Below are 25400 nucleotides of genomic sequence, written 5' to 3' on the forward strand. Positions count from 1 at the left end.
ACTCATCAAACAACAGCTGTTAGTTTTTTATCTGTGTTGCTCCATGGATTCTCTGATCCTTGACTTGCTAGCTCTTGTCACCTTCATAGTCTGTATTGTTTTGGCCCTGATAATTGGAAGGAGTCTCAAGAAAATTGAGTCAACTGCAAACATACCCCCAGGGCCATGGAAGCTACCTATTATAGGAAACATACACCATCTTGTTACATCCAAACCACATCAAAGATTAAGAGATTTGGCCAATATATATGGGCCATTGATGCACCTTCAACTTGGAGAGATCTCAACCATTGTTATCTCTTCACCAGAATATGCTAGAGAGGTAATGAAAACCCATGATGTTGTGTTTGCATCAAGGCCTAAAATTCTGGCTACAGAAATAATGTCTTATGGTTCAACAAATATAGTTTTTGCACCTTATGGAAATTATTGGAGACAGCTGAGGAAGATTTGCATGTTGGAGCTTTTCACCCCCAAAAGGGTCAAGTCATTCCAGCCAATAAGAGAAGAAGAGCTTACCAATCTCATAAAAAGGATTGCATCGGCGAAAGGATCAACTGTCAACCTCACTGAAGAAGTACTTTCATCAGTATATACAATCAATTCCAGGGCTGCATTTGGCATGAAATGTAAAGATCAAGAAAAATACATTTCAGTTATAAAAGAAGCAACAATGGTTGCTGCAGGTTTTGATTTAGGAGATTTGTTTCCTTCTTCCAAATGGATTCAACTTGTCAGTGGCTTGAGGCATAAGCTTGAGAGGCTGCAAAGACAAAGTGATCAAATACTGGAAAACATCATCAATGAGCACAGAGAGGCAAAGTTAAGAGCCAGAGAAGGTGAAAATGAATCAGATCATGATCTCATGGATGTTCTCCTAAAATTTGAGGGTGGTAATGCATCCAGCCATGATATATGCATAACTACAGATAACATTAAAGCCATCATACAGGTAAGTTTTAAAAACAAATTGTAAAATCTAATATATCTTTACATGAATTCTAAATAGCTACTTTTTTTCCCTTGTATAGTTTAGTGTTTGCATAAATTTTTTCAGGTGTCCCCTTGGATATGTTTGCAGAATTTAATTTTGATGCTAAAGTAGTTTTACACGTACATCTAATTATGTAATGTCATATCATTAAAAATAACTACATCTCACATTGACGAGTCATCCAAAAGAACGGATGTGATTGCACGAGTGTGTAAAATGCTTCATCAAAAATAAACTAATTGATCATTATGTACTTCTTAGGACATATTTGGAGCTGGAGGTGAGACAGCATCAACTACTATAGATTGGGCAATGGCAGAGATGATGAAGGACCCAAGAGTAATGCAGAAAGCACAGGTCGAGGTGAGAGAGATATTCGACATGAGTGGAAGTGTTGATGAGACTTACATGGATGAACTCAAGTATTTGAAAGCAGTGGTCAAAGAGACCCTCAGGTTACACCCTCCAGCTCCACTTTTGATTCCAAGAGAATGTAGAGAAGCATGTGAGATTAATGGATATCACATAGCTGTGAAAAGTAAGGTGATTGTGAATGCTTGGGCAATTGGAAGAGATCCAAAGTACTGGAGTGAAGCAGAGAGGTTTTATCCAGAGAGATTTATTGATAGTAGCATTGACTACAAAGGAAGCAATTTTGAATACATTCCATTTGGTGCTGGAAGAAGAATATGCCCAGGCATCACATTAGGCTTGATGAATGTAGAGCTGGCCCTTGCATATTTGCTGTATCACTTTGATTGGGAGCTTCCTAATGGTGTCAAATGTGAGGACTTGAACATGACTGAGCAATTTGGAGTTACTGTTAGAAGAAAAGATGACCTGCAATTGATTCCTATTGCTTCTCATTGTTTGCATGAACAACATAAATAACACAACCAGAAGCTATAGCTTTTGAAATGAAGAGATTTTGCTGTGAATGTTGCTTATATAGATTTGTATGTGCATGAATAATACAAACTGATTAATGAAATGTGTTTGAGATGTTTACTTCAATATTCTCAAATCTTGTGCTAGATGAGTTGAATTTTAATTCAACCATGGTTAATTAGCCATAAATTTTGGGTGTAATTTTGTGAGATTCTGAGAAGGCTTTTTTAGCTTCATTTGAAACCAGACCTGTATGTGATTATGTGAGTGGTAATTGTTAATGTTGCAAGTGTGAGGAATATGTATGAAATTAGTCTTACATTAAAGAAAGCAAAGAAGAGTGAGGAGTTTATAAGATCAGAAATCCATTAATTTATTATCTAAAGGTTTTAAATTTATATTAATATAATATTCATATTCAAGATCAACTTTTTTATGCATATAGTTAAGCAATTTGGTATATATTTCTATATATAATTAATGAAACTCCTATTTATCAAACCAGCTGTGTCAAATGATTTTCTCCATTTTTTTGAAAAAATTAAAACTAAAACTTTTAGGATTTGTTTGGGTGAGCTTCTAAGAAAATATCTTTTTTTGAGTTATCTTTTTTTAAAAGATCTTATGAAAAAATAAAAGTAATTTTATGTTAGGATATCTCATGCAAAAAGATCTTTTTATTTATCAATTATATTTGGATATAACAATATAAAAATACTTTTTTGTTTATTTATTACATGAAAAACATCTTTTTTTAAAGAAAAAAAGATCTTTTAAAAAAAGATGTAAATTACAACTTCTCAAAAAAGATATTTTTTTTTTCTAGTGTTTTTATTTTTACTACTAGAAATTTGCTAAACACACTAAAAAATAAAAAAAAATATTTTTTTAAAATAATAGCGCCCAAACAAACACTTATTCTTATTTTATTATTATTAACTTCTAGATGCTTTACCTTAATTTCCAATTCTAGATGCTTTAGCTTTAACAACAGAAGGCATTGTAAGGAAAGGGATAAAACTATTCTGTTCAACTCAGAGAAAATTAAATCTCTCTTCTCAAGTTTAACTTAGTCCCTAGTTTTGGGCTGGGGAAATAATCACATAATTGGAAGTCACCAAAAACCATGGCGTAGAATGTTAATTTCTCGTTGCTTGGGAAGGAATCAACCATAATGTTACGCAATTTGTCAAAAAGAAAAACAAACACATTTTAGTTATTTACTATTATCTTTTAAGTTCTAGCAGTCAACATTGCTGAAGAATATAATTGACTTTGATTATTAAAAATTCAATAATTCATTAAAAATATACGACTCTAGGTATGAACATAATTTGAAGGAGGTAAATAACAACTCTAGCTAGATTTTTAAAAGTAAAAATCAATTCAATTTTCTTTTTCTTATTTGATCCAATATATTCTGATATAAGTTTTTTGTAGTTTAGATTGAATTATTTTATTCGATTAAAAAAAATTAAAGTATTGAATAGCAAAACTAAATCAAACTTATTTTACATTTGCAAAATGTTAATTAATTCAAAATAATATAGGAATAAAATAAAATAATAGAAAGTACAGGATGAAGAGAAAAAATTATAATAAAAAAACATAAACATTGATTATTTGACTATTGGTTCCCACCTTTTTTTTAATTTTATATTTCAAATTTTAAAACATAGTTATATTAATGATAGTTATATTAACTATGTTTAATTAATTTGGGTTAGTCGAGTAGTGAGCTCACTCGTTTGCTTAAGTTCTAATTTGCGACAGATTAATACTTGATAAATACCGTAAATAAAAAAAATATTAACTATATTTACATGTCTGACAAATTAATTTTAACTTTTCATATAATAGTTAGTTTTGTTATACATTATATAAAAATAATTTTTATGAAGTCACCAAAAAATATAATTTTTATGTTCCAAATTATGCAAACAATATCTTAAACTTGCAATTTGCATGATTTATTTCCTCTTCCATCCTAATCTTTTCGGTTTGGAAAGACCTTTTTGTGCTAATCATCATGATATACATGGCAAAAAGCAGTTGGCAAGTTCATGAAAATCATATTTTAAGATACCACTTGAGTCAATTTAAAATATATTTTATATTATTATTCTAAATCAACACTATCTAGCATAAGATAAGTCGTAAGTTTCATTCAACAAAAACTTGTCCAAATCCCTTTCATCAGCTTAATGGTGGCATGGCACCAAAGTCCAAAATCATATTCACCAACATACTGCACCTATTATTCCCAAAGCAAAAAATATTCTTCATTCTAGAGGGGAAAAAAATTTATTTTATTGGAAAATAATTATAAATACAAATTCTTTGCACCCTTCTTTTTTTCAACCCTGGAATATGACAAAAAGCTGACAACGGTAGGCTGAATAAATTACAAAATTTAAACCATGAGACCATAGATTGTAGCTTATTTTGTTTTTTAATTATGTAATTGGGGTTTTGATCTTTAACAATAAAAATAGAATATATTTCATAATTAGTTGTTTATCTTTTTGAAAAACTTTTAGGCAAATGTTAACGTGTTTAAAAAAAAGTGTACTAGTTTTTGAAAATATAATTTGATATTTAAGATAAAAAAAAGAGAGACAAAAATTTTTAAATTTAAATTATTAATACAAAATATAATAAATTAAGAGTTAAGATTCATTAATAAAGAGTATAATATTGAATAAGAAACATTTAAAGATGAGTTGATTTTCAAAAATATTATTTCTACTCAAAAATAGTTATTATGTTTTCGTGTATAAATATATATATTATTTAATTTATTTTTAATATATATTTTACATTTTAATATATTTTATATTCGTTAGAATATAATTAGGATCAATTAATATTATTTAGTATATTTGAATATTTATTATAGGAGATTACGTCTTTATTATTACGATTCTCTTAGCACCTATAAATATCCTTTTATATTGTATCATTCTAGACAACTTGAATATACTCAATAATACACAAATCTTTTCTCCAGTTTAGTCTCTTATTTTTAACATGGTATTCTTGAGGAGGATAGGTTGTCACTCCTTTCATCCTTTTTCACTTCACCAAGTCTGTTCTTTCTGTCATGTGTTTTTTCGAGTTGAATGATCAAACACTATGGTCATCCGCTGCTTACCTATTCTCATGAAGAAATCATATAATTTACACTCTCTTTCGGCCGTTCTGTCTTCTTTCGTGACAGTTCTATCTGCTTTCTCTTGTAACAATTCCGTCTGCGTTCTCTCGTGGCAGATTCTCGAACCTGTCTTGTGTATCATACATAGTAAATAGTAACCCATTGGTCACTGGCAGATTCTTAAATGAACTCAAATTCGCGATAAATTAGTCCTTATTCTGTTGGATTGAGAATACCCTAGACAACTAAAAAAAATTACTACAGTAATATATAATAGTTTATGTTGGAAAAGAAAAAAAAAAGAGAAATCAAAGGCGTGAATGGGTTCTTGCTAATAAAAGGAGAGAAGAGAATATTCGGATAATGGATAAAGGACCCGAATCCGGTGGGCTTGTTAGGTTGTTGAAATGGGTCACTGGTTTTGAAATTGAAGAGAAAGTTGGGTAAACCATAAAACCAAGGTAGTAGTAGTAGGTGTCTTCTGTTTTCTCTTCTTCTCTTATAAAAACAAGGCTACCCAACACTCTCCTCAGTTACACTATCACACACACTTCTTCTACCAACAACAACATCATCATTTGTGTTTGTTCATTTTCTATATTCTCTCTCTGCAAAGCAAAGCAAGGAATATTGTGAAATCCATGGATTCTGACTATGGTATTCCCAGAGAGCTCTCAGATCTTCAAAAGATTCGATCTTTATATGAGCCAGAGATTCCTCCTTGCCTACAGGTACGCACTCTTTTTATTCTCTCATCAGATCTCATTTTAACAATTCTTAATTTACTCTCTCTGGAATAAAGTTTATTTATTTATTTATTTCTGATTTGCATGGAAATGGGGGTTGAGTTGACCCTATTGGTTTCAATTTTAAATTCTTTCAGGGAACCACTGTGAGGGTTGAGTTTGGTGATGCAACCACCACTGCTGACCCAGCTGATGACCCAACCATAAGGAGGGCTTTTCCAAACACTTATGGACAGCCTTTGGCTCACTTCCTTAGAGCCACTGCTAAGGTCCCTGATGCTCAGATCATCACTGAGCATCCACCTATCAGGTCAGTTTTCCAAACATTTCATCAATCCTGTTCTTGAATGAATTGGTTCTTATGATTCTGAATCTTTGTTGGTGTTGGTTGTTGCAGGGTGGGGATTGTTTTCTGTGGGAGACAGTCTCCTGGTGGACACAATGTTATTTGGGGTCTTTACAGTGCACTCAAGATTCACAACCCTGAAAATGTCTTGCTTGGATTCCTTGGTAATTTTCATCATGGATCTCTTTTGAGCTTCTGTTTATTTACTAAAAATATATTAACTTTATGTATTGATGTTACTTTTAGTGTCCTTGTTTTTTATGTACTTATCTTAGCCTAATATAAAAGTTATCACTTTTGTACAATTGAGTAAAATTAGGTATGCATACACTTGATGTGTTTTTTATTACTTTTATGCAATGTAATTCTTAAGAGTACTTATCATTACCTTAAAGTAAAATAGAGTATCTGTTGGGAAAATGAGTAACTAGATTGGAGTGCACTTGTTTCATTATGCAGGTGGTTCGGAAGGTCTATTTGCGCAGAAATATCTCGAGATAAGTGACGAAATTCTCTCAACATACAAAAATCAAGGTTTGTTGTGACAAGTAAAATTTGTTGCTATTGCTGGTTCAATTGTTTGTCTGAAAATTTTTCACTTATTATCATTCTATGGCTGTTAATTTTCTAGGTGGTTATGATTTGCTTGGACGAACAAAAGATCAGATTAGGACAACAGAACAAGTTAATGCTGCACTTGTTGCATGCAACATTTTGAAGCTTGATAGCCTTGTTATCATTGGAGGTATACCTTTCTTGGAACTTCGTATGTTGCTTAACTTTGAGCTTCTAAAGAGGTTTCTAACCATTGACATGTATGATATTTTAGGTGTGACATCAAACACGGATGCTGCGCAGCTTGCAGAAACTTTTGCAGTAGCTAAATGCCCTACAAAGGTATATTACTGGTTGCTCTGGACTTTTGTAATTTTGTCGACCTATGTGCGAAACAATGGGATAATATATTTTGTTGTTCCAACTGATTGGTTTGAAACTCATCAGTTTTTTATTATATCATAAAAGACTAAGGTAGTTGGGATTGTGCAGGTGGTTGGTGTTCCTGTAACTTTGAATGGAGATCTTAAGAACCAGTTTGTTGAAACCAATGTTGGTTTTGATACAATTTGCAAGGTACTTGTCCTTCGATCTTCGGTTTGCATGATTCTCAAGTTTTAACGCATGATGAAGCACAATTAATATGGTTCTTTTTAGGCTCTGTATAGGAGATATGTTGCTATTTCAGAAGTTGGTAGTGTTGATTGTATCACTTATTATAAAATGCAACAGTGGACAACTTGTTTTCAACATGATAGGCAAATAACTTTTGTGCCATGTCAGCTTGGAAGATTGTACTATGAAATAATGATCAATTGATTTTTATATATTGTTTCTGTATAATTAGGTGAATTCTCAACTCATCAGCAATGTCTGCACTGACGCCCTCTCTGCAGAGAAGGTAAAGAGGCACATTCATATGTTTATATTTTGTTTGCTTGTGTAAGCTCTTTATTCTAGTTAGTTTTCTTCTCACTACCTTTCTGACGAAATCTTCTTTTCCAGTATTATTATTTCATCCGTCTTATGGGACGTAAGGCATCCCATGTTGCATTGGAGTGCACCCTCCAGTCCCATCCAAACATGGTTAGTCTTTTCTTTTCTTGCATCCTTCATGGCTGATCATGCTAATTGCTATAGTTCCTTGCTGACAAACTATACTTTAATAATGTATCTGTGCAGGTTATTCTTGGTGAGGAGGTTGCCGCATCAAAGCTTACCCTTTTTGATATTGCAACACAGATTTGTAATGCAGTTCAGGCTAGGGCAGAGCAAGGTGTGGATTATTTGCAGTTCCTTGACTCGGTCTTTGTTTATTTCCTTTCATTTCTGAGATCCATATTCCTTTGTCTTTGGTCAGATAAATATCACGGAGTAATCCTCCTGCCAGAAGGACTAATTGAGAGCATTCCTGAAGTGTATGCACTCTTAAAGGTAACTCCCCTGCCTCAGCAGTCTGGCCCACCTGGGCATGAAACATTTTGAATCATTTATATGCATTTGTATACTGTTGATGAAAATGATGGTACCATTTGAGTGTGTATGGAACACAATTATAAAGGAAATGAATTGATTTTACTAATCAATAAAATTTCAGTGTTTGTAGTTTGTAATTTAAAATCCTATCACTTTTGATGGATTTAGATGGAAATGATTTACTTTATCCTTGATATGTTCTAATAAAATCAATTAAATCAAATAAAATAGATTTTAGTTTTAATGCTTTCCAAACATAGTAAGTGATTTTTAAATCATATATTATTTCATTCAAAACACAATTTTATTTATAAACCATTTCAACTCAATTCAATATATATTCAAATCATTTTCAACTTTTCCCCCCATTCCAAACACCCTTTATGTCATTGATGTTAGCTTAGCTGTTATCATTCAGTTTTTCTGTCTTCCATGATAGAGTATGAAACCTTAATGTTACCTCTATTATCTTTTTGTTCCTCAGGAAATTCATGGTTTACTCAGACAAGGTGTCCCCTCTGACAAGATATCTTCTCAGCTTTCACCATGGGCATCTGCTTTGTTTGAATTTCTTCCACCCTTTATTAGGAAGCAGGTTGGTTCATTTGTCATGTTAAAAACTGACCTTGTGTAAATTTGGCTCTAATGTGTAATGGTAATGATAAATCTAACAATGATATTAATGTTGCAGCTACTCCTCTACCCTGAATCAGATGACTCTGCACAGTTATCTCAGGTAATAATCAACAGATGATTTGTTGTTCAAATAAATTGTTAGAATTTTAGTCCCTTCATGTCTTCTTTTTAATATCTTGCAGATTGAGACCGAGAAATTACTAGCATACCTTGTGGAGGCCGAGATAAACAAGCGTCAGGTATGGTTATTGTTTCGGTTGCATTGTCTTCTATTCCTTACATTTTGAAGTTTTATGTATTTATTGTTTGTGCCTCTGTGGTGTTCCCCACTGCAATGAGTCAGATTCCTTGTAAAAAATATGGTGGATGCTTTTCCAAAATATTAGTGTTGATTTGAAATTATCAAGGATGAGTTGGTTTTGCATGGCTTGACCTTGAATTGCACTTCTCCTATCTAGTTGGTTCCAATTTGATCCTTGATGCCAAAAATAACCTGGTCTTGGACTCTTGGGCCTTAATTGCTTCCTAGTGACATGAAGTGGAAATTATCCTTTTCTGTCTGGATGTTCAATAATTTGTTGTTATTGACAGAAAGAAGGCACTTACAAGGGGAAGAAATTCAATGCAATTTGTCATTTCTTTGGTTACCAAGCTCGTGGATCTCTGCCATCGAAATTTGACTGTGACTATGCATATGTAAGTTAAGTTAATTTGGTTTCTTTAGGACCCTTTCTGATCAGCATCATCTATTCATGTTTCCCTATTTTATTAACAACTTTTCGATATTATTCTAGGTTCTCGGACACATCTGTTACCACATACTGGCTGCTGGTTTAAATGGATACATGGCAACTGTGACTAACCTTAAGAATCCTGTGAACAAGTGGAAGTGTGGTGCTGCACCAATCACAGTATGTAGTCCTTTGTTCTTTTCCTGACAACAAACACTTTGATTTTGATTCCATCGATCATGGTGAATATTCACTTGTTTAGTTTGTTTGGGATGCACTTTAGGCTATGATGACAGTGAAGCGCTGGTCTCCAAATCCCGGAGCCACATCAATTGGAAAACCTGCCATTCATCCAGCTACTGTGGATTTGAGAGGCAAAGCATATGAGTAAGGCTTTTGATTGCATCCTGGCATAAATGTTTGTGTGATTGAATATGAAATAAAAGATTAACTGAAAAATTTTATTTCTTAATTCTATTGATTAGTTAGTTTATTTATTTGATTTTATAAGATTTAATTTACTTTCAGAATTCAGATCCAATATAGTTTGACCTATGGAGTTTTGCTTCATGATTGTGATTTCCCTTTCACTATATGATCCAAGTTCTTGATAGTTAAGATGGGTTTGATCTGATGCATAATGATTTTTTGGTTGCAGCCTGTTGAGACAAAATGCCACAAGCTTCCTCATGGATGATATCTACAGAAATCCAGGTCCACTTCAGTTTGAAGGCCCCGGTGCGGATGCCAAGCCCATAAGTCTTTCTGTTGAAGATCAGGACTATATGGGTCGCATCAAGAAACTTCAGGAGTACCTAGAACAGGTCAGTGCAAGAACCTTTTAAGACATAATTATCATAATGAAATCTTCAAGCTTGTGCTTCATCTGATTTATTTTCTTCTTCTTGTTTCAGGTTCGAACAATTGTGAAGCCGGGATGTCCGCAAGAGGTACTGAAAGCAGCGCTGAGCGTCATGGGATCCGTCACGGAAGTTCTGGCCGCAATGTCTGCATCTTCCGGCAACAACCTGTCATCTCTTTGACAACATGTGCTCAATTTTCCGAAGTAGCCATTTTTGCCCTTTTTTTTTTACACTTTTTTTTCCATTTTAAGTAGCTAGTTGATGGTTGGAAATAAAAGTGTAAGATCTGACATGTTGCATTGTCAACATGAAAGATTGCTGCGAGTGTATTCAAAAGTTTTGGCTCTATAACCGTACTACTACATAACCTGGGTTGATTCTTTTGAGTAAGTGAGGCTTCTATGTGACATAACACATTGTTGGACAATGTAGCTTGGTTTTTCTTTTCAAGTGAGCTCGTTTTTTTACGAACATTTTATGAAAAAACAGTAGTTCAATTGTTTTGTTTAGTTTAACTTGGGCAGAAATGAGAAATCATTAGAGAGATTAAAATTCAGTTGGGATTATAGATTTGTTTCTTAGTATAGTATGGTGTTTGATTACAGCCGATGAAATTTAAGAAATTTTAAAGAGAGAAAATTGGAATATTGGAAGATAAGAAGTGAACATGTTATGAACGCGGTTTAATTAACCATGTGTGTTGTTCCCTAATCCCTTAATCTCACTTTCAAATGATAAAAATATATGGGCATATCAAAATTCAATCAGTAAATTAGCAAATTAGCAAGATACCCGTGCAATGCACGGACAACACATACATACGCAGATTAGAATTGTTAGTTATTTTATCTAGTGTAAAAAAGGTGTAAAAAAGAAACGATCATTTTTATTATTTTTAAAGTATTTGTAAAATTTAAAGTAAATTGTAATCATTTCAATTAAAAAAAAGGAAGACATGAAGAATATTAGACTATTCTAATATTGTTTGTAGATGCAGTGATAATATGAATAATACTATTGTGATTTCAGTTGACTCCAGTGTTAGAATTCTTTTTTATACTTAAGTAGTAAAAAGTAACGCAAATTTGATTTCTAGTAAGAATTCAATTTTTATGATTAGTTTAAATCAAATCACACAAAAAGTGGTTTAATTTTCAATTGTATTCTCATGAGCTATGATATTACCAAAATTATCCTCACTAAAGAGTTAGTGGTAATAGTTAAAGGACAAAATAATTATTTCAAACACACTCTACATGTTCTATTTCAATTATATTCTTTTGATTCCTAATCAAAGAATTCTCTCCATAATTAATTCAATTCTCTCAAACATTTTATTAAACTCTAACTTATTAAAAACTTCCAAACACCCTCAAAATTAACTCCATTCTTTTAACATTGTTGTTTAATATATTCTTCCTTGTAGTCGTTTGGTAAGTTGGAAACAAAATAACATAATTCATGGAATATAAAATTATACACAAACTAAACAAAAAACATCCCTAATGCCATATCTTCCAAGTGATGTCTCCATTCTAATTACACCAATGATGGACGCACTAATTGCTGCGGAGAACTTCTCTATAATCAAGTCATCATCAAGAATAGAGCATCAACGTGTATTCCTAAAAATACAAAAATTAAATGTAAGAAGAAGAAGCAAAAAGAAAGAACAAACTTGCAATATTTACCTAAGGCTCATTGGAAGCATCATATGAACTTTAATCTGCCTGTTTTTTGGCCTCCAATGTTCTCTAGATCAAAAAAGCGCATATCTTAAGAAGCCATTAGATTTATCAACTAAGGATCATCCTCTGCATCTAGCAACTAAACCATGAAACCAACAAAATATATTTTTTTATGGAATTTGTAATTTGCTTTAGCCACTTAAACAATGTTTTCAGAGCCCGTAACTCAAAATCATAACACAGTGAACGTGTAGGGAGCATTTTCATCAAACGTGTTGTGCGAGATGAGGTTCGTGACCAATTAAGCTTCAACCTGACAAAGCCGGGTCATTAATCACGTATTAATCATTCGACACCAATCAAAAAAATAATAAATAAACAAACTGATATTTAAGAAGTTAAAAAATGTAAAAAAAAAAAAAAAAAAAAAAAACTTGAATGCGGCCATGAGAATTGAAAATTGCATTAGTTACAATGGCAATTAGCAATGTTCAATTTAGATGGGATGGTACGGACCTTAGGTGAATAACATAATTTAACTATTTTAAACTCTATATCACCTCATTTACCTTATTATCAGTCTAGACATATGATATATGTAAGTAACTTAAAGTAAGATTACAATTCTCTTTTATGTATAAAACAAATATCATAAAAGAATAGATGCACCAAAGACAAAGCTGCATCAAAATTTTCTTGTTTTGATATTGTGACAACTCAGTTCTTGCTTAAAATAGAATGAATTGTAAAATAGAAGTTTTGGTTATTAATTACACTTGGATTATGATTAAAGGGGAAAAATGCCTTGATATATCTCTCATATCTTCTGTCAACACATGTTAGAATTTCACAAATGAACTACTATAAGTAAGAAATCAGATGAAATCAGTAACTTTGATGCACACAATCAGAAACAGAAAGAATCATTAGGGGCAGATGTGGCATAATAAACACGAATTTAAAGAAGGAATAATGGTTTTTTTTAATCGTGTATATGAAATCCAAAATGAAATAAAATAAATACCTGGGTATCATAGCTAAAAAACATGCCACCAATTCAAGCAATCACACTATCAAAGAGATAGAATAATTAAAGTACTTACCTAATGATGCATAAATGCAAATTCAATAGATTATGCCTCTTAAATAGAAAATGTATATATCAAATGAAATCTAAAAAATAGAAAAGGTCTTGAAATTACTTCAAGATCATATTGCATGAATTCTTCCCAGTAGAAACAGAAAATGCAGCAAAAATTTTTGATTTGACAAATGAACCAATCAAAGATGCACCTAGTAGGAAGAAAAGGTTAAAAACAATCAATGCCATCATCTTAACTTCAACTAATAAAAAATAAACAATGAAACAAAATAGTAACCACATTGTGGTATTTCAAGTTCTTTGAGTTCATCAATTGTTGCAATAACAACATCAGTTACAAATTATTCTTCCATATTTACTGTTGCTTTTTCTTAATTTAAATGAATTAGATCCTTGATAAAAAATTATCAGTATTATCTCTTTTTATCTGGCATTTTTATTCTCTATTTTCACTCATTTTCTGTTAAGTATTTTATTGTAAGATAAAAAAATTAGTATTTTCTAATATTTTTGAATATACAATCATTTTGGATAAAATCCCATTTTAAAAAGATACCTATCTTGAAGAAAATTGTAATACACAGACATGACAACAAATTTTATTGACCTTTTTTTGTCAATTGTCTCTATCTCTACTAGTATCCTCTACCTCGTCAATATAGAAATGTGTAATGAAGGATATTTACAATCAAGATATTAAAGGAATATATAATGAATTTGCCACTCATAAGAAAGGCTATAGTTAGAGTGCCCAAATTTATTGCCAAATCAAGATATGTTTTGTCTTTGCTGATCTTATCCCAAATTTTAGTGCCATTTGAGAAATAAAAAGTAGAAGTCAACTAAAACCAAAATTAATCTCAAACCAAAAGTTTCAAATAACTTTGAAAATCCAGAGGTTGCAATAGACGCTCACCTTCACCTAATTTACTGTCAACTTTGTAGAAAGGTTATCCTCCAACTTGAACCTTTAGAAAGCAAAACACAAATAAATGACCAAATATATAAATAAAAGACAATTATAGATTTGATGAAAGAAATTTATTAGAATGGATGTAGTTACCATCTTCCCACCTATCCTCCTAAATATAGAGGTTTAAAAGAGTTAACGGATCTCTTGCAATGAACAAAATTAATTAAATAAATAAAGGACCTGAAAACAGAGCATGCACAATATCAGTTAAAACAAAGTCACCAAAATAATAGAATTTCAATAAATAAATAAATAGATAAACTTGATGAAACGATGAAAACTTTTTATGTGATAATGGAATGTATTACAGAGCAATAAAAAGAATATGAAATTCAAGTATGTGAAGCAGTAATTAGCTCAGCCAAACCAATTAGAAATTGAATTGGGGTTTGTCAAAATAGTATAGGGGTGATTCTAAATAGATACCTATTTGATTCACAATTTTCATTGGAAACATATCTTTATCAAACATGAATGACTTGAAAAAAACAAATGAATAATAGGTATGATAGGAAATAAAAAAAGAATGCACACAATATCAAAATGCTGACGTATTGTCTGAAAAATCCTGCAAGTGTTTGAAGAGATGTTCTACACCTTGTTCCTCCTAAGGGAAGATAAGAAAAATGGTCAAGAACAAAAAAAAAAGAGGCAGAGATATTAATAACATGATACACATTATCTGCTTTCTCAAGCTCTTTCAATTTTTCCTGCATAGTTTAAGAAAACACAGGAAATGAATTTAAAAGAAAAATGGATAGCAATAAACTTGGCAAGAAATTCTGACAGATAAAAATTTAACAGACAATTCAGAATTTGCAAAGAAGTTTGCTTGCAACAAAATTAGATTCCACTTTATTAGTAAGCAAATCAAAATTATAAGAAAGAAAGAAAGAACCTGAAGGAATTTGATGTCATGATGGAGGCGCTTGAGTTATGCAAGAATCTTCTGCTTACCCGTGAATTATAGAACCATTACCGACAACACTTTAAGTTGCAACTCGTTTGAATATGTCTGAAATCCTAAACTGCAAAAAAAAAAATGAATACTTGAAAAAGTCAGCAAAAGAAAAGAACACAAAGTATTGAAACTTGAAGCCCAACAGTGTTAATCCCACTTTGGAATAAATAACTAACAGTAGAAAGAGTATGCATTTGGAGGAAGAAGAAGAAGTATGCAAGGATCTTTTCCTGCTTTCAAGCGCATGACGTGCAGCAGATTCCAACACTTGTCCAATCTCTGTGCGGTGGCACGTTCTTGAATATCCTTGTTCTTCCCCATCGTGCTTCCTCCATCTCTGGGTCGCCCTACTTCTCTGGACTTCTGAAATCTCCTTTTCCATTTAGTTTGACTTTTAAGATAAACTTCAAATCTTCAGCTACAATCTCGATCCTACTGGTTGCTGGGATACCGTCCCCTGCTCTCTTCACCTTGTACTATAGTCTCCGCTGCTAAAACTTTTCTTTATCTGGGTTCACACAGTTCTTTCTCCTTCGACACAAGACTTTTCCTTGCTGCCACATTTGCAACTTTCAGCTCTATTTTGATGAACGGGACTGCCCAGTCGATCTTGATAACTTGAAACACAATTTTCAGTTGGTGACATGAAGAGGAGGATGTGGGGGTGGTGAGATGAAGAAAAAAAATTAAGTTTCTTTTTTTTGTTGCTTTTTAATTTTCAGCCACCAAAAATAAAAAGAAAAAGAGCAATTTGATTTTGAGAATGGAATTGTGCAAAAAAATCCCCGCTTTGGCACACGAGAGAGAATACTGTTCTTTGCTTCAACGTATCGTCACCACTGATAATGTTAAATTGGGGGAAATACTGTTCTGTGTCTCGTGTATTGAACTGCTTAATTTTTATATTTTAAATAAATTAATTCTTATGTATATATTATTTAATTTATTTTTAATATATATTTTATATTGATAATTGATTTAGTAATTAATTTTTTGTATTGATAAATATGGTTGTTTAAATAGCGAAGGAAGTAGAACACAAATTTGTGTCCTTTTTTACCATAGGCTACTAATTTGGTAAAATATGTATTTATTTATTATTTGTTTTTTTTTTTGGCATTTTTGTTCCTACTATTTGGAAACAGTAACCAAATATAATCTTACATTTATTAGTTATGAATGGAATTTGGATAAGGATTAATATAAAGTAAAAATTTTGGTACAGTTAATTTTATTTGAAGTTAATAATTAAAAATAGTTAAATAATAATTCAATTAAATTTATAAAAAATTATTAAATAATAATTTAATCAAATTTATCAAGTCATTTAATAATTTTTAACTATTAACTTCAGATAAAATTAATTTTAACTAATTGATTTTTAGGGGTGGCAAAACGGGTTGAACCCGTCGGGCCGATCCGCTAAATTCGCTAAAAAAGCGGGTCGGGCTAGGATTTGGAACCTGCCAAATTAACAAAATCCGCCAAACCCGCATTGCTAAATTGGCGGGTTTTGACGGGGCGGGGCGGGCCGGTCCGGCGGGTCAAAATTTTTTGTTTTTCTTTTGTTTTTTATTAACTAAAAGAGTGATTATTATTATAAAATTAATAATTATAAAATTTTCAAACACTTTTTTTTGTTTTTATTTTTATTCTTTTTTAGTTATTAATTTTATTTATTTTATTTTACAAATTCATATATTTGCTCAAATTATGTGATTTATTTTTTAAAATAAAGATGATTCTATTGACAAATATTATTTTGAACAATTTTATTAAAGTTAAAAATTAAAAAAAATTATATTATAATTTGACTATTTTTTATTTGTATTTAATTTTTTAATTATTATTTTTTTGTTAATTTTAATAAATTTTATTTTTTAAAAAAAAAAAAGTCAAGCGGACTAACCCGCCGACCCGCCAATCCACCATAAACCGGAACGGACTAGCATTTTAAACCCATCTTAGTTGGTGAGTCGGGCCGACCCGCTCCCATTTATAGGGACGGACCTAGGCGGAACAGGACGGTTTGTGACGGACCGACCCGCTTTGCCACCCCTACTTACTTTCCATCTATAATCACTTGATAACAATTTTATTAAAAATAAAAACACATAGAAGTGGGGCTGGGCTAGGGTGTTAACAAGCTAAAAGAAGTAGTAATAAGCCACAAACACCCGCACTCTGTTGCTTCTCTGTTATCTGGGTTGCTCCTCCGTAGACCTTAGCGTAAGGGGGTTCACTGTATCGCATAATTTTCCAACATTCCAAAATGCGCCATCGCAACGTTCCTCAATCCATGGACCTCGAGATGGAAGCCACAGGATTCGAATCCGAAGAAGAAGAAGAGGAAGAAGACGATGAAGACGACGAAGAAGAACAACATCCACAAACCAATAACAATGACAATAACAACTACAACAACCCTTCTTCCTCCAACTCAAACCCTAACAGCACCACTGAGCCCTACATCGGCATGGAGTTCGACTCCGAGCTATCCGCACGCGCCTTCTACAACGCCTACGCGCGTCGCATCGGCTTCAGCACGCGCGTCAGCGTTTGTCTCCGCTCCCGAAAGGACTCCTCCGTCATCCGCCGCCGTGTTGTATGCTCCCGAGAGGGCTTCCGCCGCAACCCTGAGAACCACGACCCTAAGCGCCACCGCTCCGTGACACGTGTCGGCTGCAAAGCTCAGATCACCGTCAAGAAGAAGGGCCCACTCGGCAAGTGGTACATCTCCAAGTTCATCAAAGACCACAACCACGACCTCGTCCCTCCGGATAGGGTCCACTGCCTCCGCTCCCACCGCCGCGTCAACGGTGCCGCCCGCAGCCTCATCGATACTCTTCACGCAGCTGGCATGGGCGCTGCCGAGGTCATGACGGTGCTCATCAAGGAGTCTGGCGGCATCGACAACGTCGGCTTCACAAAAGTTGACTGCCAGAACTACATGACGTCATCTTCTAAGAGGAGCCTCGGGAGTGGGAACCAGCTTGTCTTCGATTTCTTGAAGAAGATGAGTGAGGAGGATCCTTCTGGATTCTTCTACTCCTTCCAGGGCGATTCGGAGAGTTCCTCAGGTAACATCTTTTGGGCTGATGGCAATGCCAGGAGGAATTATGAATATTTTGGAGATGCTGTTGTTTTCGATATGGCGTATCGGAGGGGACGCTATAAAGTCCCCTTTGCGCCTTTTACTGGATGGAACCATCACGGGCAGCCGGTGCTCTTCGGCTGCGCCCTGATGCTCAATGAATCCGAGGCGTCCTTCGTGTGGCTTTTTACCACATGGCTTCAAGCAATGTACGGCCGGCATCCTGTGTCCATTACTACTGATCAGGACAGGATAATTCACTCTGCTGTCTTGCAGGTTTTCCCGGATACTCGTCACCGGTTCTCCAAGTGGGACGTGTTTGGTGAGGTTCAGGAGAGGCTGATTGATGTGTGTGGAGTGCATCCTGAGTTTGAGTCTGAGTTTCGACGGTGCGTGAACTCGGCAGAGACAGTTGATGAGTTTGAGTCTAGCTGGAAGTTCCTTGTTGGGAGGTATGAGCTTCTGGATAATGAATGGCTTCAGTTGATGTACAGGAATCGCCATCAATGGGTGCCTGTTTATCTCCGCGACACCTTTTTTGGCGATTTGTCTGCCATCCATGGGAGTGATACGAGCAGCTCGTACTTTGATGGGTTTATTAATGCGACGACTACCGTCCAGACACTGATTAAGCAGTATGAGAAAGGAGTCGCGGATCGATATGAGAAGGAAGTGAAGGAGGATTATGATACGCTGAATACCGCACCGGTTTTGAGAACTCCTTCTCCAATGGAAAAACAAGCGGCTGGTCTCTACACGAGGAAAATATTTGCAAGGTTCCAAGAGGAATTGGTTGAGACCCTTGCATATGCTGCTACGTTGATGGATGATGCAAGATCACAAGCTACTTATCGGGTGGCGAAGTACGGGGAGGAGAATAGGGCGCATTTTGTTAGGTTCAATGTCTTCAGGAAGAAAGCTAGCTGCAGCTGCCAAATGTTTGAGTTTGCGGGTCTTGTCTGTAGGCACATATTAGCAGTTTTTAGGGTCATCAATATTCTTACGCTTCCGTCCCATTACATCTTGAAAAGGTGGACAAGAAACGCAAAGAGTATCTTGTTGGATAAAGGAGCACGGGAATTGCAAAATAATCTGGAAGAGTGTTACTCCTCTCGCTACGATAGTTTGAGCCGGGAAATTATGAGTTATGTAGAAATGGGGGCAGAATCATCGGATACTTATAGCGTTGCGCTGAATGGTCTACGCGAGGCTGCGAAAAAGGTTGCGGATGCAAAGAAACCTCGTCCAGCACCCGTGCAAAGTACTTCAGATAATAATGAAAACCATGAGAGTAGTCAATCTAGTGATACAGTCAGTACCTTTTTCCTTCCAACAGAAATTTTTATATTCCTTTTGATGTCATATTTGTCAACAAAGCATGCATTATACTTTGGACTTGTTATAGTTTGCAAAACTAGACTCGATTCATTATTACGTGCACGTACCCAAACATGCAGTTTGATTGCTTTAAAATCTGGTTACTGTCTCAGCTTATCTTGCATATATGTAATTGTCTATATTTGATCATATGTTTTTCTCTTAAGGATTGTGAGAAGGGAGTTAAGTTTTGAATAGTGACAGACGGGAAAAAAATAAAAGGGGATGTTAAACAGGACACATTTGTTATTTAAAACGCAGTGATAAGCATACATTGCAATATATTATCATGCCAAAGATATTGGTTTTAGTGAGGGTTTTTGGCTGCCATTTATGAATCAAAAGGATAATTTAGGTATTAGGAGGAGTAAATAAATCAACAGAGCTTGATTTATGTAGATGTCGACTTCCAGATAAAATAATCACATAGTTAAAAGTCTTATGAGGGTGTATTTGAAATGGATCTTTCTTTTTGTTGAGAATGAAAGATCTGTTGGAAATCTAGACATGCTTATGACTGGACACCTTTTGCATCAATAAATGTATGTGTTACCTATTAAGTTTATTTCATATTAGACACTATATTAAGAAAATTAAGAATTGATTTTCTGTCCCTGTTCTCAGTATTAGGTATATATATGGACCTCTGTTTGTATCAATCTGTTCTGAATATCTTTTTGATGCATGTTGAATGGTACATTTTGATTTTAATTTCTAAAGAATGCCAGCTCAGATATAACATCCTTATTGAAGTTAAAAAAATTTTCTTTGTAGGATCAGGATAAGAAAATTCAAGAGTTGACTACTGAGTTAGAGGGTGCTCGGCAGCGATGTGAATCGTATAGGCAAAACCTGTTTGGCTTACTAAAAAATATGGAGGAGCAGAAGTTAAAAATATCTGTTAAGGCTCAGAGTGTTAGGCTAAATCTAGGAAGTGAATTGGTAGCTGAAGAAAGTAAGTAGCTGATGGAGGTAAGTTTGGTAACTGGATTCATATCTAGGTAACTGGATTTAAATCTGATATCTATTGGTGCATATATGATGAAAGATGATACAGATGTTTTCTGCAATGAAAGTAGTTAGTTAGTAGTTACTTTGTTCATAGTTCTTTTGTAGCCATAGCTGATCTTAAATTGTATTTAAGGGTTGAGGTAAATTTCTGGAAGGAGGTTTGAGGTCATGAAATCTTCTGTTAGCCATTAATAGTTGATTTTAATTTAACACAAATTTTGCAATTCCTTTTTAGCAGTTACCTAAGCCATAGATTATACGGCCTGAATGATGATAGTAGTTAATTAATTTGATTTTATTCTCACTTTAGTGACCTGAATAGGACTTGTCTTTAGGAAGCTAAGCACTGTTATCTTTTGATGTAGGAATCCTCTATTTGATAATACTTATTTACTTGGTTTCCTTGAAGGCATACTATACATACTTCTCAAGAACTGTTTTAAAGATGGTAAAAAAGAATTTAGATTGTGAAGTGTTTTTCTGACTGGTCACTCGTTAAAATTTCTAGTTTATATACAACCAAATAAGCATGATAATACAGCTTGAAACTGTACAAGTTAAATGGAGCAAATGGCATACACCATCTGCTATTGGAACAAAATGTAACAGATTTTTATCCCCTAATTGCAGGGAATTCTTGTTTGTGAGGTTTGATTTTTGGAGGAGGAAGGAAAAGGCGTGAAGTATAAAGTGTAGTCTTTCTTACTTTGGACCCTTCCTTTTCATCTCCCTCCAAAATTCCTACTAGCAACATATCCCTAGGTTCAAAAGACTTATGATACAAGCCACATGAAATACGTTGACCAAAAGGTTAGAGAGATTGAAGCCACAAGGTAAGACCACAGCAGGATGACAGAACACTCTTTCTCTCCTATCCCAAACAATTGAGTGATAGCTCCTACAAAAGATACATAGCATGATAGTTTTAGCTCCACATCAATTCAGATATTACCTTAGTGTAAAGTACTATTAGTGTAGCATAAGCACCTATATTCATGGATGGTGGAACTGCATACTGGATCAGAAGAACAAACTGATACAATGGATCTAACTGCACCATGCCTAGTTGAGCTGCCCATTTGATAATGAAGATTCCAGACACAGGAAGGATTATATATCTTGAAATGATGATGCCTATAATGATACTTTTATCAATTTCTGATCCTTTCAAACCTATAACAAACCTAGCCACTGTTAGGTTCCTGTAATCTTATGTAATGGGGAATTTAAACATGAAAATTGAGGAGTTAGGACTCTTATGAAAAAAGGAAAAGAAAATGAAGCATTAGGAGACTCTCTGTCAATTACCACCTTTAAGGAGATTTCCCCCAACTATCAAAGTGAGAGAAGGAATCGCTGCATCTCTGCCATCATTAAAAGATATTATTATAAAGAAGTGGATTAAGTCAACTAGAGAACTGAAACCAATTTTACATCTCAAATATATAGCAATGTAAGACTATAGTTTTATACCCTAAGAAGGATGTTGAGTCCTGAATCACATGTAGTGGAGCTTCATTGCCAATCAAAGCCTTTTGCATTTGGGGGACCAATCCAACTATAAACCCAACAATCTACACAGGATGTCTCAATGTTAAATAGAACATAGATTTAAGTGTTAGATTAGCTTATTTTAGGTTCATAATCAACTTTTTTCTCCCGCCATTGAGGCTATTTTTGTAAAATTAGATATTTACTAAATCTGCTCTAAGTACTCAGAAATCAACTATGTGAAGTAATTTCAATATTGAATGGTTAGGTCAATAACAAGCTGTTATATCTAATTCTGACTTTTGTTTCCATGAAATTTTAATTCATCAATGTATTGTCTCCTTTTTCCTCTTAATAAGTTCAGCCATGTCCTAGACTTCTAGTGTTTGGTACAAGTTGTTCAACCATGTTAGCTTTCATGATTAAGGAGATGTAATGTAAACTATACCGCTCCAATGGTGGATGGTGCAAATGCTTCCTTCAGACTGGCCTTTCTAAGGAATAATTGAAGACGGTTTGACATGTTAGCTGTACCTGCCACCTGCCATTCAGCAGTCTATTCAGTACTTTGCTTCAACTTCAATAATGCAGCCAAAACTAGTGAAGTAATGTTGTATATTGATGTTTTATCTTTCAGTATTTGTTTGTCACTTTATCAGTTATAGATATGAAAAATTTAGTGCTCCCACAAGAAAAAGTGATTGCCATTTCATTTGGATATTGGATTTTAGTACCTAAGCATATTGCATTTCAGGTATAATAAAGGTGAAATAACAACTATGGCCTACATATCTTAAATTACTGCTGTCTACTATTTTATTTTACTATTTCTTTCTTTTCTTCCTTTTTTTTTTTCGTAGTTGGTTTTTGCATTGGAAAAAAGAAGAAAAAAAAAAAAAAGAACCTCATGTTTTGCTTCAGAGGTAGTGCAGGGTAGGAGAACATATTGATCCTTAACATTCTTGTTGGATACAAGTAAAGGTTCTGAACAACTAAGGAGCTCTGGTTCTGAGTACTTTCTTGGAGAATCGTTGTGGTCATTTGCAGCATTATTGCAATTGCTTGTTCCTCTTGTAGAGACCCTGACTATGTTATATACATAGGTCCACAAATATACGTTTCCCATCTGAACTATCACGATAAACGCACAAAGTAAATTATAGTTTAGTATGAGTTGAGTTGGAGACTAGACAGGGTAGAAAGGCTAAATTCTAAGTTTGTCAAAAAATATAATATAAATTAATAAGGATTATAGATAAGTCTTGCATGGGAATTAATGTTATAATCCAAATTCTATTTTCTCTTTATATCTGTGATTCTCATAAATTTAATATGATTTATATATGTGCAATGGGATGGGAAAATTACATTGTTACCAAGCAAATTTATTTTAGAAATGTTATTTGCATTATTTTCGTATTATATGCTAAGTTGATATACATTTCTTTACTATTTGAAGGGGGCGTGATATTTGTCTCATTTAATGTGGAATCTAGTTTTACATTTTGTTTAATGGTAAATAAATATGCATAAACTTTATATGCAAAATAGAATATGTAAATTAAATAAACAATTTTACCGCAAGTGAGAGGGAAGCATAAGCTATTCCATAGGTGCTACAAGTATGAGGATCCCCAAACGGGCTTCCTCTTTCTTGACACACTGCTGGGATTATAATCAAAGGCAAGTTCCCTAAATTACCTGTTTCAAGAACCAAATAATAACAATACTCAGGTGATGCCCACATATTTTTACTTAAAAAAATTTGAATAAACCTTTAGTGTGGCGTTAAAAATACCTGCAGCAGTGCAACCAATAATGATACCCCTCAGATGCTGAGGTGCTCTGCTTAGGTGAATAACCAACAATCCAAGAATTGAACCAATCACAAATGTGATAAGTATGTTTATTGGCATGAACCACCTATGCCACACAAATTAAAAGACTGGTGTCTCAAAATACAATACAATAATGGAAAATGTACTGAGAACATAAATGGTAATGACAATTAATATAGAATTCTTAAGATAATTGGTTGTTCTCGCTTTGAGTTGACAAATGAATGAAACAGAATCTCACTCACATTTTCACCATACTATTGTATGTAATTGTGCTGGCTAGATTGTCTGCTATCAGGGCTGGATTTAATACGTAAAACGCTAGCTGTTGATGCATAGAAAAAACTTATAAGCAGTAACCAATTTGAATATATAGAAATGGACCAGTATTTTTAAAAAATAAATGGAGTTAGAAGAGTTTCAAAACATTATAGTATGAAAGAGAATAACACATAATGAGTGAATAAAATACAAAACTCACAATATTTAAGTGCTTCCTTGCATCTGTTCCCAATATATTAATACTATCTAAAGCAAGAAATGAACCAAGTGCTGTGATTAATAAAACTTTCAACACCGGCATGGATGAAGCAATGAAGATATCTATAAGCCCCATTATCTTTGTTTAATCTAAGCTTTAACTTGTATAGTGCTTATATATATATATATATATACAAGTTTTCTCAATGTCAAGTTGTCAAGTAGCCAAGTATGCTTAAAAAATAAAAATACTCTTATCATAAAGGAAAGGTGCAAATAAAAGTGCAAAGTAACAAACTCTGATCTACGTAGTCTTGACAACATTCTAGTGGATGAGTTCTGTCCTCCACTTTCAGCTGACTAAGCCTAACAACTATGGTCCATATTAAAGATTTTGCATGTTATATTTTCTTTATGATGAAATATTAAGGTTAATAATACACTTGTGATACATAAAACGCCAATCTCTTTTCCATGCTACGAGGTATCAATGTCTAGTTCTTCTTGTACACTTTCACTGGCCTATATATCTCTATGCTGGGGAGGTTCTAACTTGAGAGTGGGACACATCCTCAGTGCCCCACCACAACAAATTTTGATTGTTTTAAAATTAAAGTTCCAATTAAATAGGAACCATAAATTTACCGGACAAACAATTGCATTGATTTTTTTTTTTTTTTGGGTGCAACTCGCGGTAGAGACAATCTTAATATTTGTCTCTTATTTTTTAGATTATCTCTTCAGAATGAATATTGTTATTTTTATTTTAATAGTGTTATTTTTTTATTTTATAAATTTATGTAAATATACAATATAAAAAATTATATATAATCATGTATAGCGTGATATTATCAAAAATGGAAAAGACAATATTATTTTCTTTATTTATTTTGCATTTTAAAATCATTAATATTTAATATATTTGAATAAAAAAAGTTTGTTTAAATATATCTATTTCTCATTTACTTCAAAAAATAAAAGAAATCAAATAACTAA

The 25400-nt window shown here is 33.5% G+C and overlaps 4 protein-coding genes and 1 long non-coding RNA gene across 17 annotated transcripts; 3 read left to right on the forward strand and 2 right to left on the reverse strand.

Annotated features, from left to right (window-relative positions):
* Positions 1–43: 43 nt before the first annotated feature.
* Positions 44–1885, forward strand: LOC107621180 (cytochrome P450 71D9-like). The gene is made up of 2 exons (XM_016323215.3): positions 44–952; positions 1256–1885. Exons 1-2 carry the CDS (start codon positions 44–46, stop codon positions 1883–1885), a joined length of 1539 nt encoding a protein of 512 aa, XP_016178701.1.
* Positions 1886–5398: 3513 nt separating this feature from the next.
* Positions 5399–10855, forward strand: LOC107622752 (pyrophosphate--fructose 6-phosphate 1-phosphotransferase subunit alpha). Its single transcript, XM_016324774.3, has 19 exons — positions 5399–5767; positions 5920–6092; positions 6180–6292; positions 6588–6662; positions 6760–6873; positions 6958–7025; positions 7176–7259; positions 7531–7584; positions 7689–7769; positions 7866–7959; positions 8044–8117; positions 8644–8754; positions 8851–8895; positions 8978–9034; positions 9387–9491; positions 9590–9706; positions 9810–9913; positions 10185–10350; positions 10441–10855. The coding sequence occupies exons 1-19, from the start codon at positions 5678–5680 to the stop codon at positions 10567–10569; spliced, it is 1854 nt and encodes a 617-aa protein (XP_016180260.1). The 5' UTR covers positions 5399–5677; the 3' UTR covers positions 10570–10855.
* A 912-nt stretch (positions 10856–11767) lies between these two features.
* LOC107622463 (uncharacterized) lies at positions 11768–16037 on the reverse strand. Of its 9 annotated transcripts, none has more exons than XR_015883356.1 (5): positions 15290–16035; positions 14243–15180; positions 14096–14147; positions 12081–12390; positions 11768–12014 (listed from the first exon to the last, which is right to left on the reverse strand). It is a non-coding gene; the product is annotated as an uncharacterized LOC107622463 (long non-coding RNA). The 9 variants fall into 9 exon arrangements; XR_002356120.2 differs by having other exon boundaries at positions 14243–14332; positions 14687–16027; XR_015883357.1 differs by having other exon boundaries at positions 14096–14862; positions 15051–16037.
* Positions 16038–17204: 1167 nt separating this feature from the next.
* On the forward strand, positions 17205–22885 carry LOC107622461 (protein FAR1-RELATED SEQUENCE 5). 5 transcript variants are annotated; one of them, XM_016324361.3, is made up of 3 exons: positions 17235–19518; positions 20359–20556; positions 21226–22885. In XM_016324361.3, exons 1-2 carry the CDS (start codon positions 17386–17388, stop codon positions 20545–20547), a joined length of 2322 nt encoding a protein of 773 aa, XP_016179847.1. In that variant the 5' UTR covers positions 17235–17385; the 3' UTR covers positions 20548–20556; positions 21226–22885. The 5 variants fall into 5 exon arrangements, with proteins under 5 accessions (XP_016179845.1, XP_016179847.1, XP_088343244.1 ...); XM_088487118.1 differs by having other exon boundaries at positions 17243–19518; positions 22451–22885; XM_016324360.3 differs by having other exon boundaries at positions 17243–19518; positions 22514–22885.
* LOC107622462 (protein PIN-LIKES 3) lies at positions 21088–24584 on the reverse strand. Its single transcript, XM_016324363.3, has 10 exons — positions 24406–24584; positions 24170–24249; positions 23885–24009; positions 23666–23787; positions 22991–23212; positions 22535–22627; positions 22069–22169; positions 21907–21959; positions 21583–21768; positions 21088–21493 (listed from the first exon to the last, which is right to left on the reverse strand). Exons 1-10 carry the CDS (start codon positions 24538–24540, stop codon positions 21369–21371), a joined length of 1242 nt encoding a protein of 413 aa, XP_016179849.1. The 5' UTR covers positions 24541–24584; the 3' UTR covers positions 21088–21368.
* Between the last annotated feature and the right edge of the window lie 816 nt (positions 24585–25400).

Source organism: Arachis ipaensis, chromosome B10 (genome assembly GCF_059453495.1).
Source record: "Arachis ipaensis isolate K30076 ecotype BB chromosome B10, ASM5945349v1, whole genome shotgun sequence".
In the NCBI taxonomy this organism is placed as follows: Eukaryota; Viridiplantae; Streptophyta; class Magnoliopsida; order Fabales; family Fabaceae; genus Arachis; species Arachis ipaensis.

Coding starts and splice junctions, on each gene's coding strand:
- LOC107621180 (XM_016323215.3), top strand. CDS start 44: ATGGATTCTCTGATCCTTGACTTGCTAGCTCTTGTCACCTTCATAGTC. Junction 953..1,255: donor ACATTAAAGCCATCATACAG/GTAAGTTTTAAA, acceptor TGTACTTCTTAG/GACATATTTGGAGCTGGAGG.
- LOC107622752 (XM_016324774.3), top strand. CDS start 5,678: ATGGATTCTGACTATGGTATTCCCAGAGAGCTCTCAGATCTTCAAAAG. Junction 7,960..8,043: donor TCAGGCTAGGGCAGAGCAAG/GTGTGGATTATT, acceptor GTCTTTGGTCAG/ATAAATATCACGGAGTAATC. Junction 8,755..8,850: donor CACCCTTTATTAGGAAGCAG/GTTGGTTCATTT, acceptor TTAATGTTGCAG/CTACTCCTCTACCCTGAATC.
- LOC107622461 (XM_016324359.3), top strand. CDS start 17,386: ATGCGCCATCGCAACGTTCCTCAATCCATGGACCTCGAGATGGAAGCC. Junction 19,519..20,358: donor GTAGTCAATCTAGTGATACA/GTCAGTACCTTT, acceptor TTTTCTTTGTAG/GATCAGGATAAGAAAATTCA.
- LOC107622462 (XM_016324363.3), bottom strand. CDS start 24,540: ATGGGGCTTATAGATATCTTCATTGCTTCATCCATGCCGGTGTTGAAA. Junction 23,213..23,665: donor ATGCTTCCCTCTCACTTGCG/GTAAAATTGTTT, acceptor GTGATAGTTCAG/ATGGGAAACGTATATTTGTG. Junction 22,628..22,990: donor CCTCTGAAGCAAAACATGAG/GTTCTTTTTTTT, acceptor GCTGAATGGCAG/GTGGCAGGTACAGCTAACAT.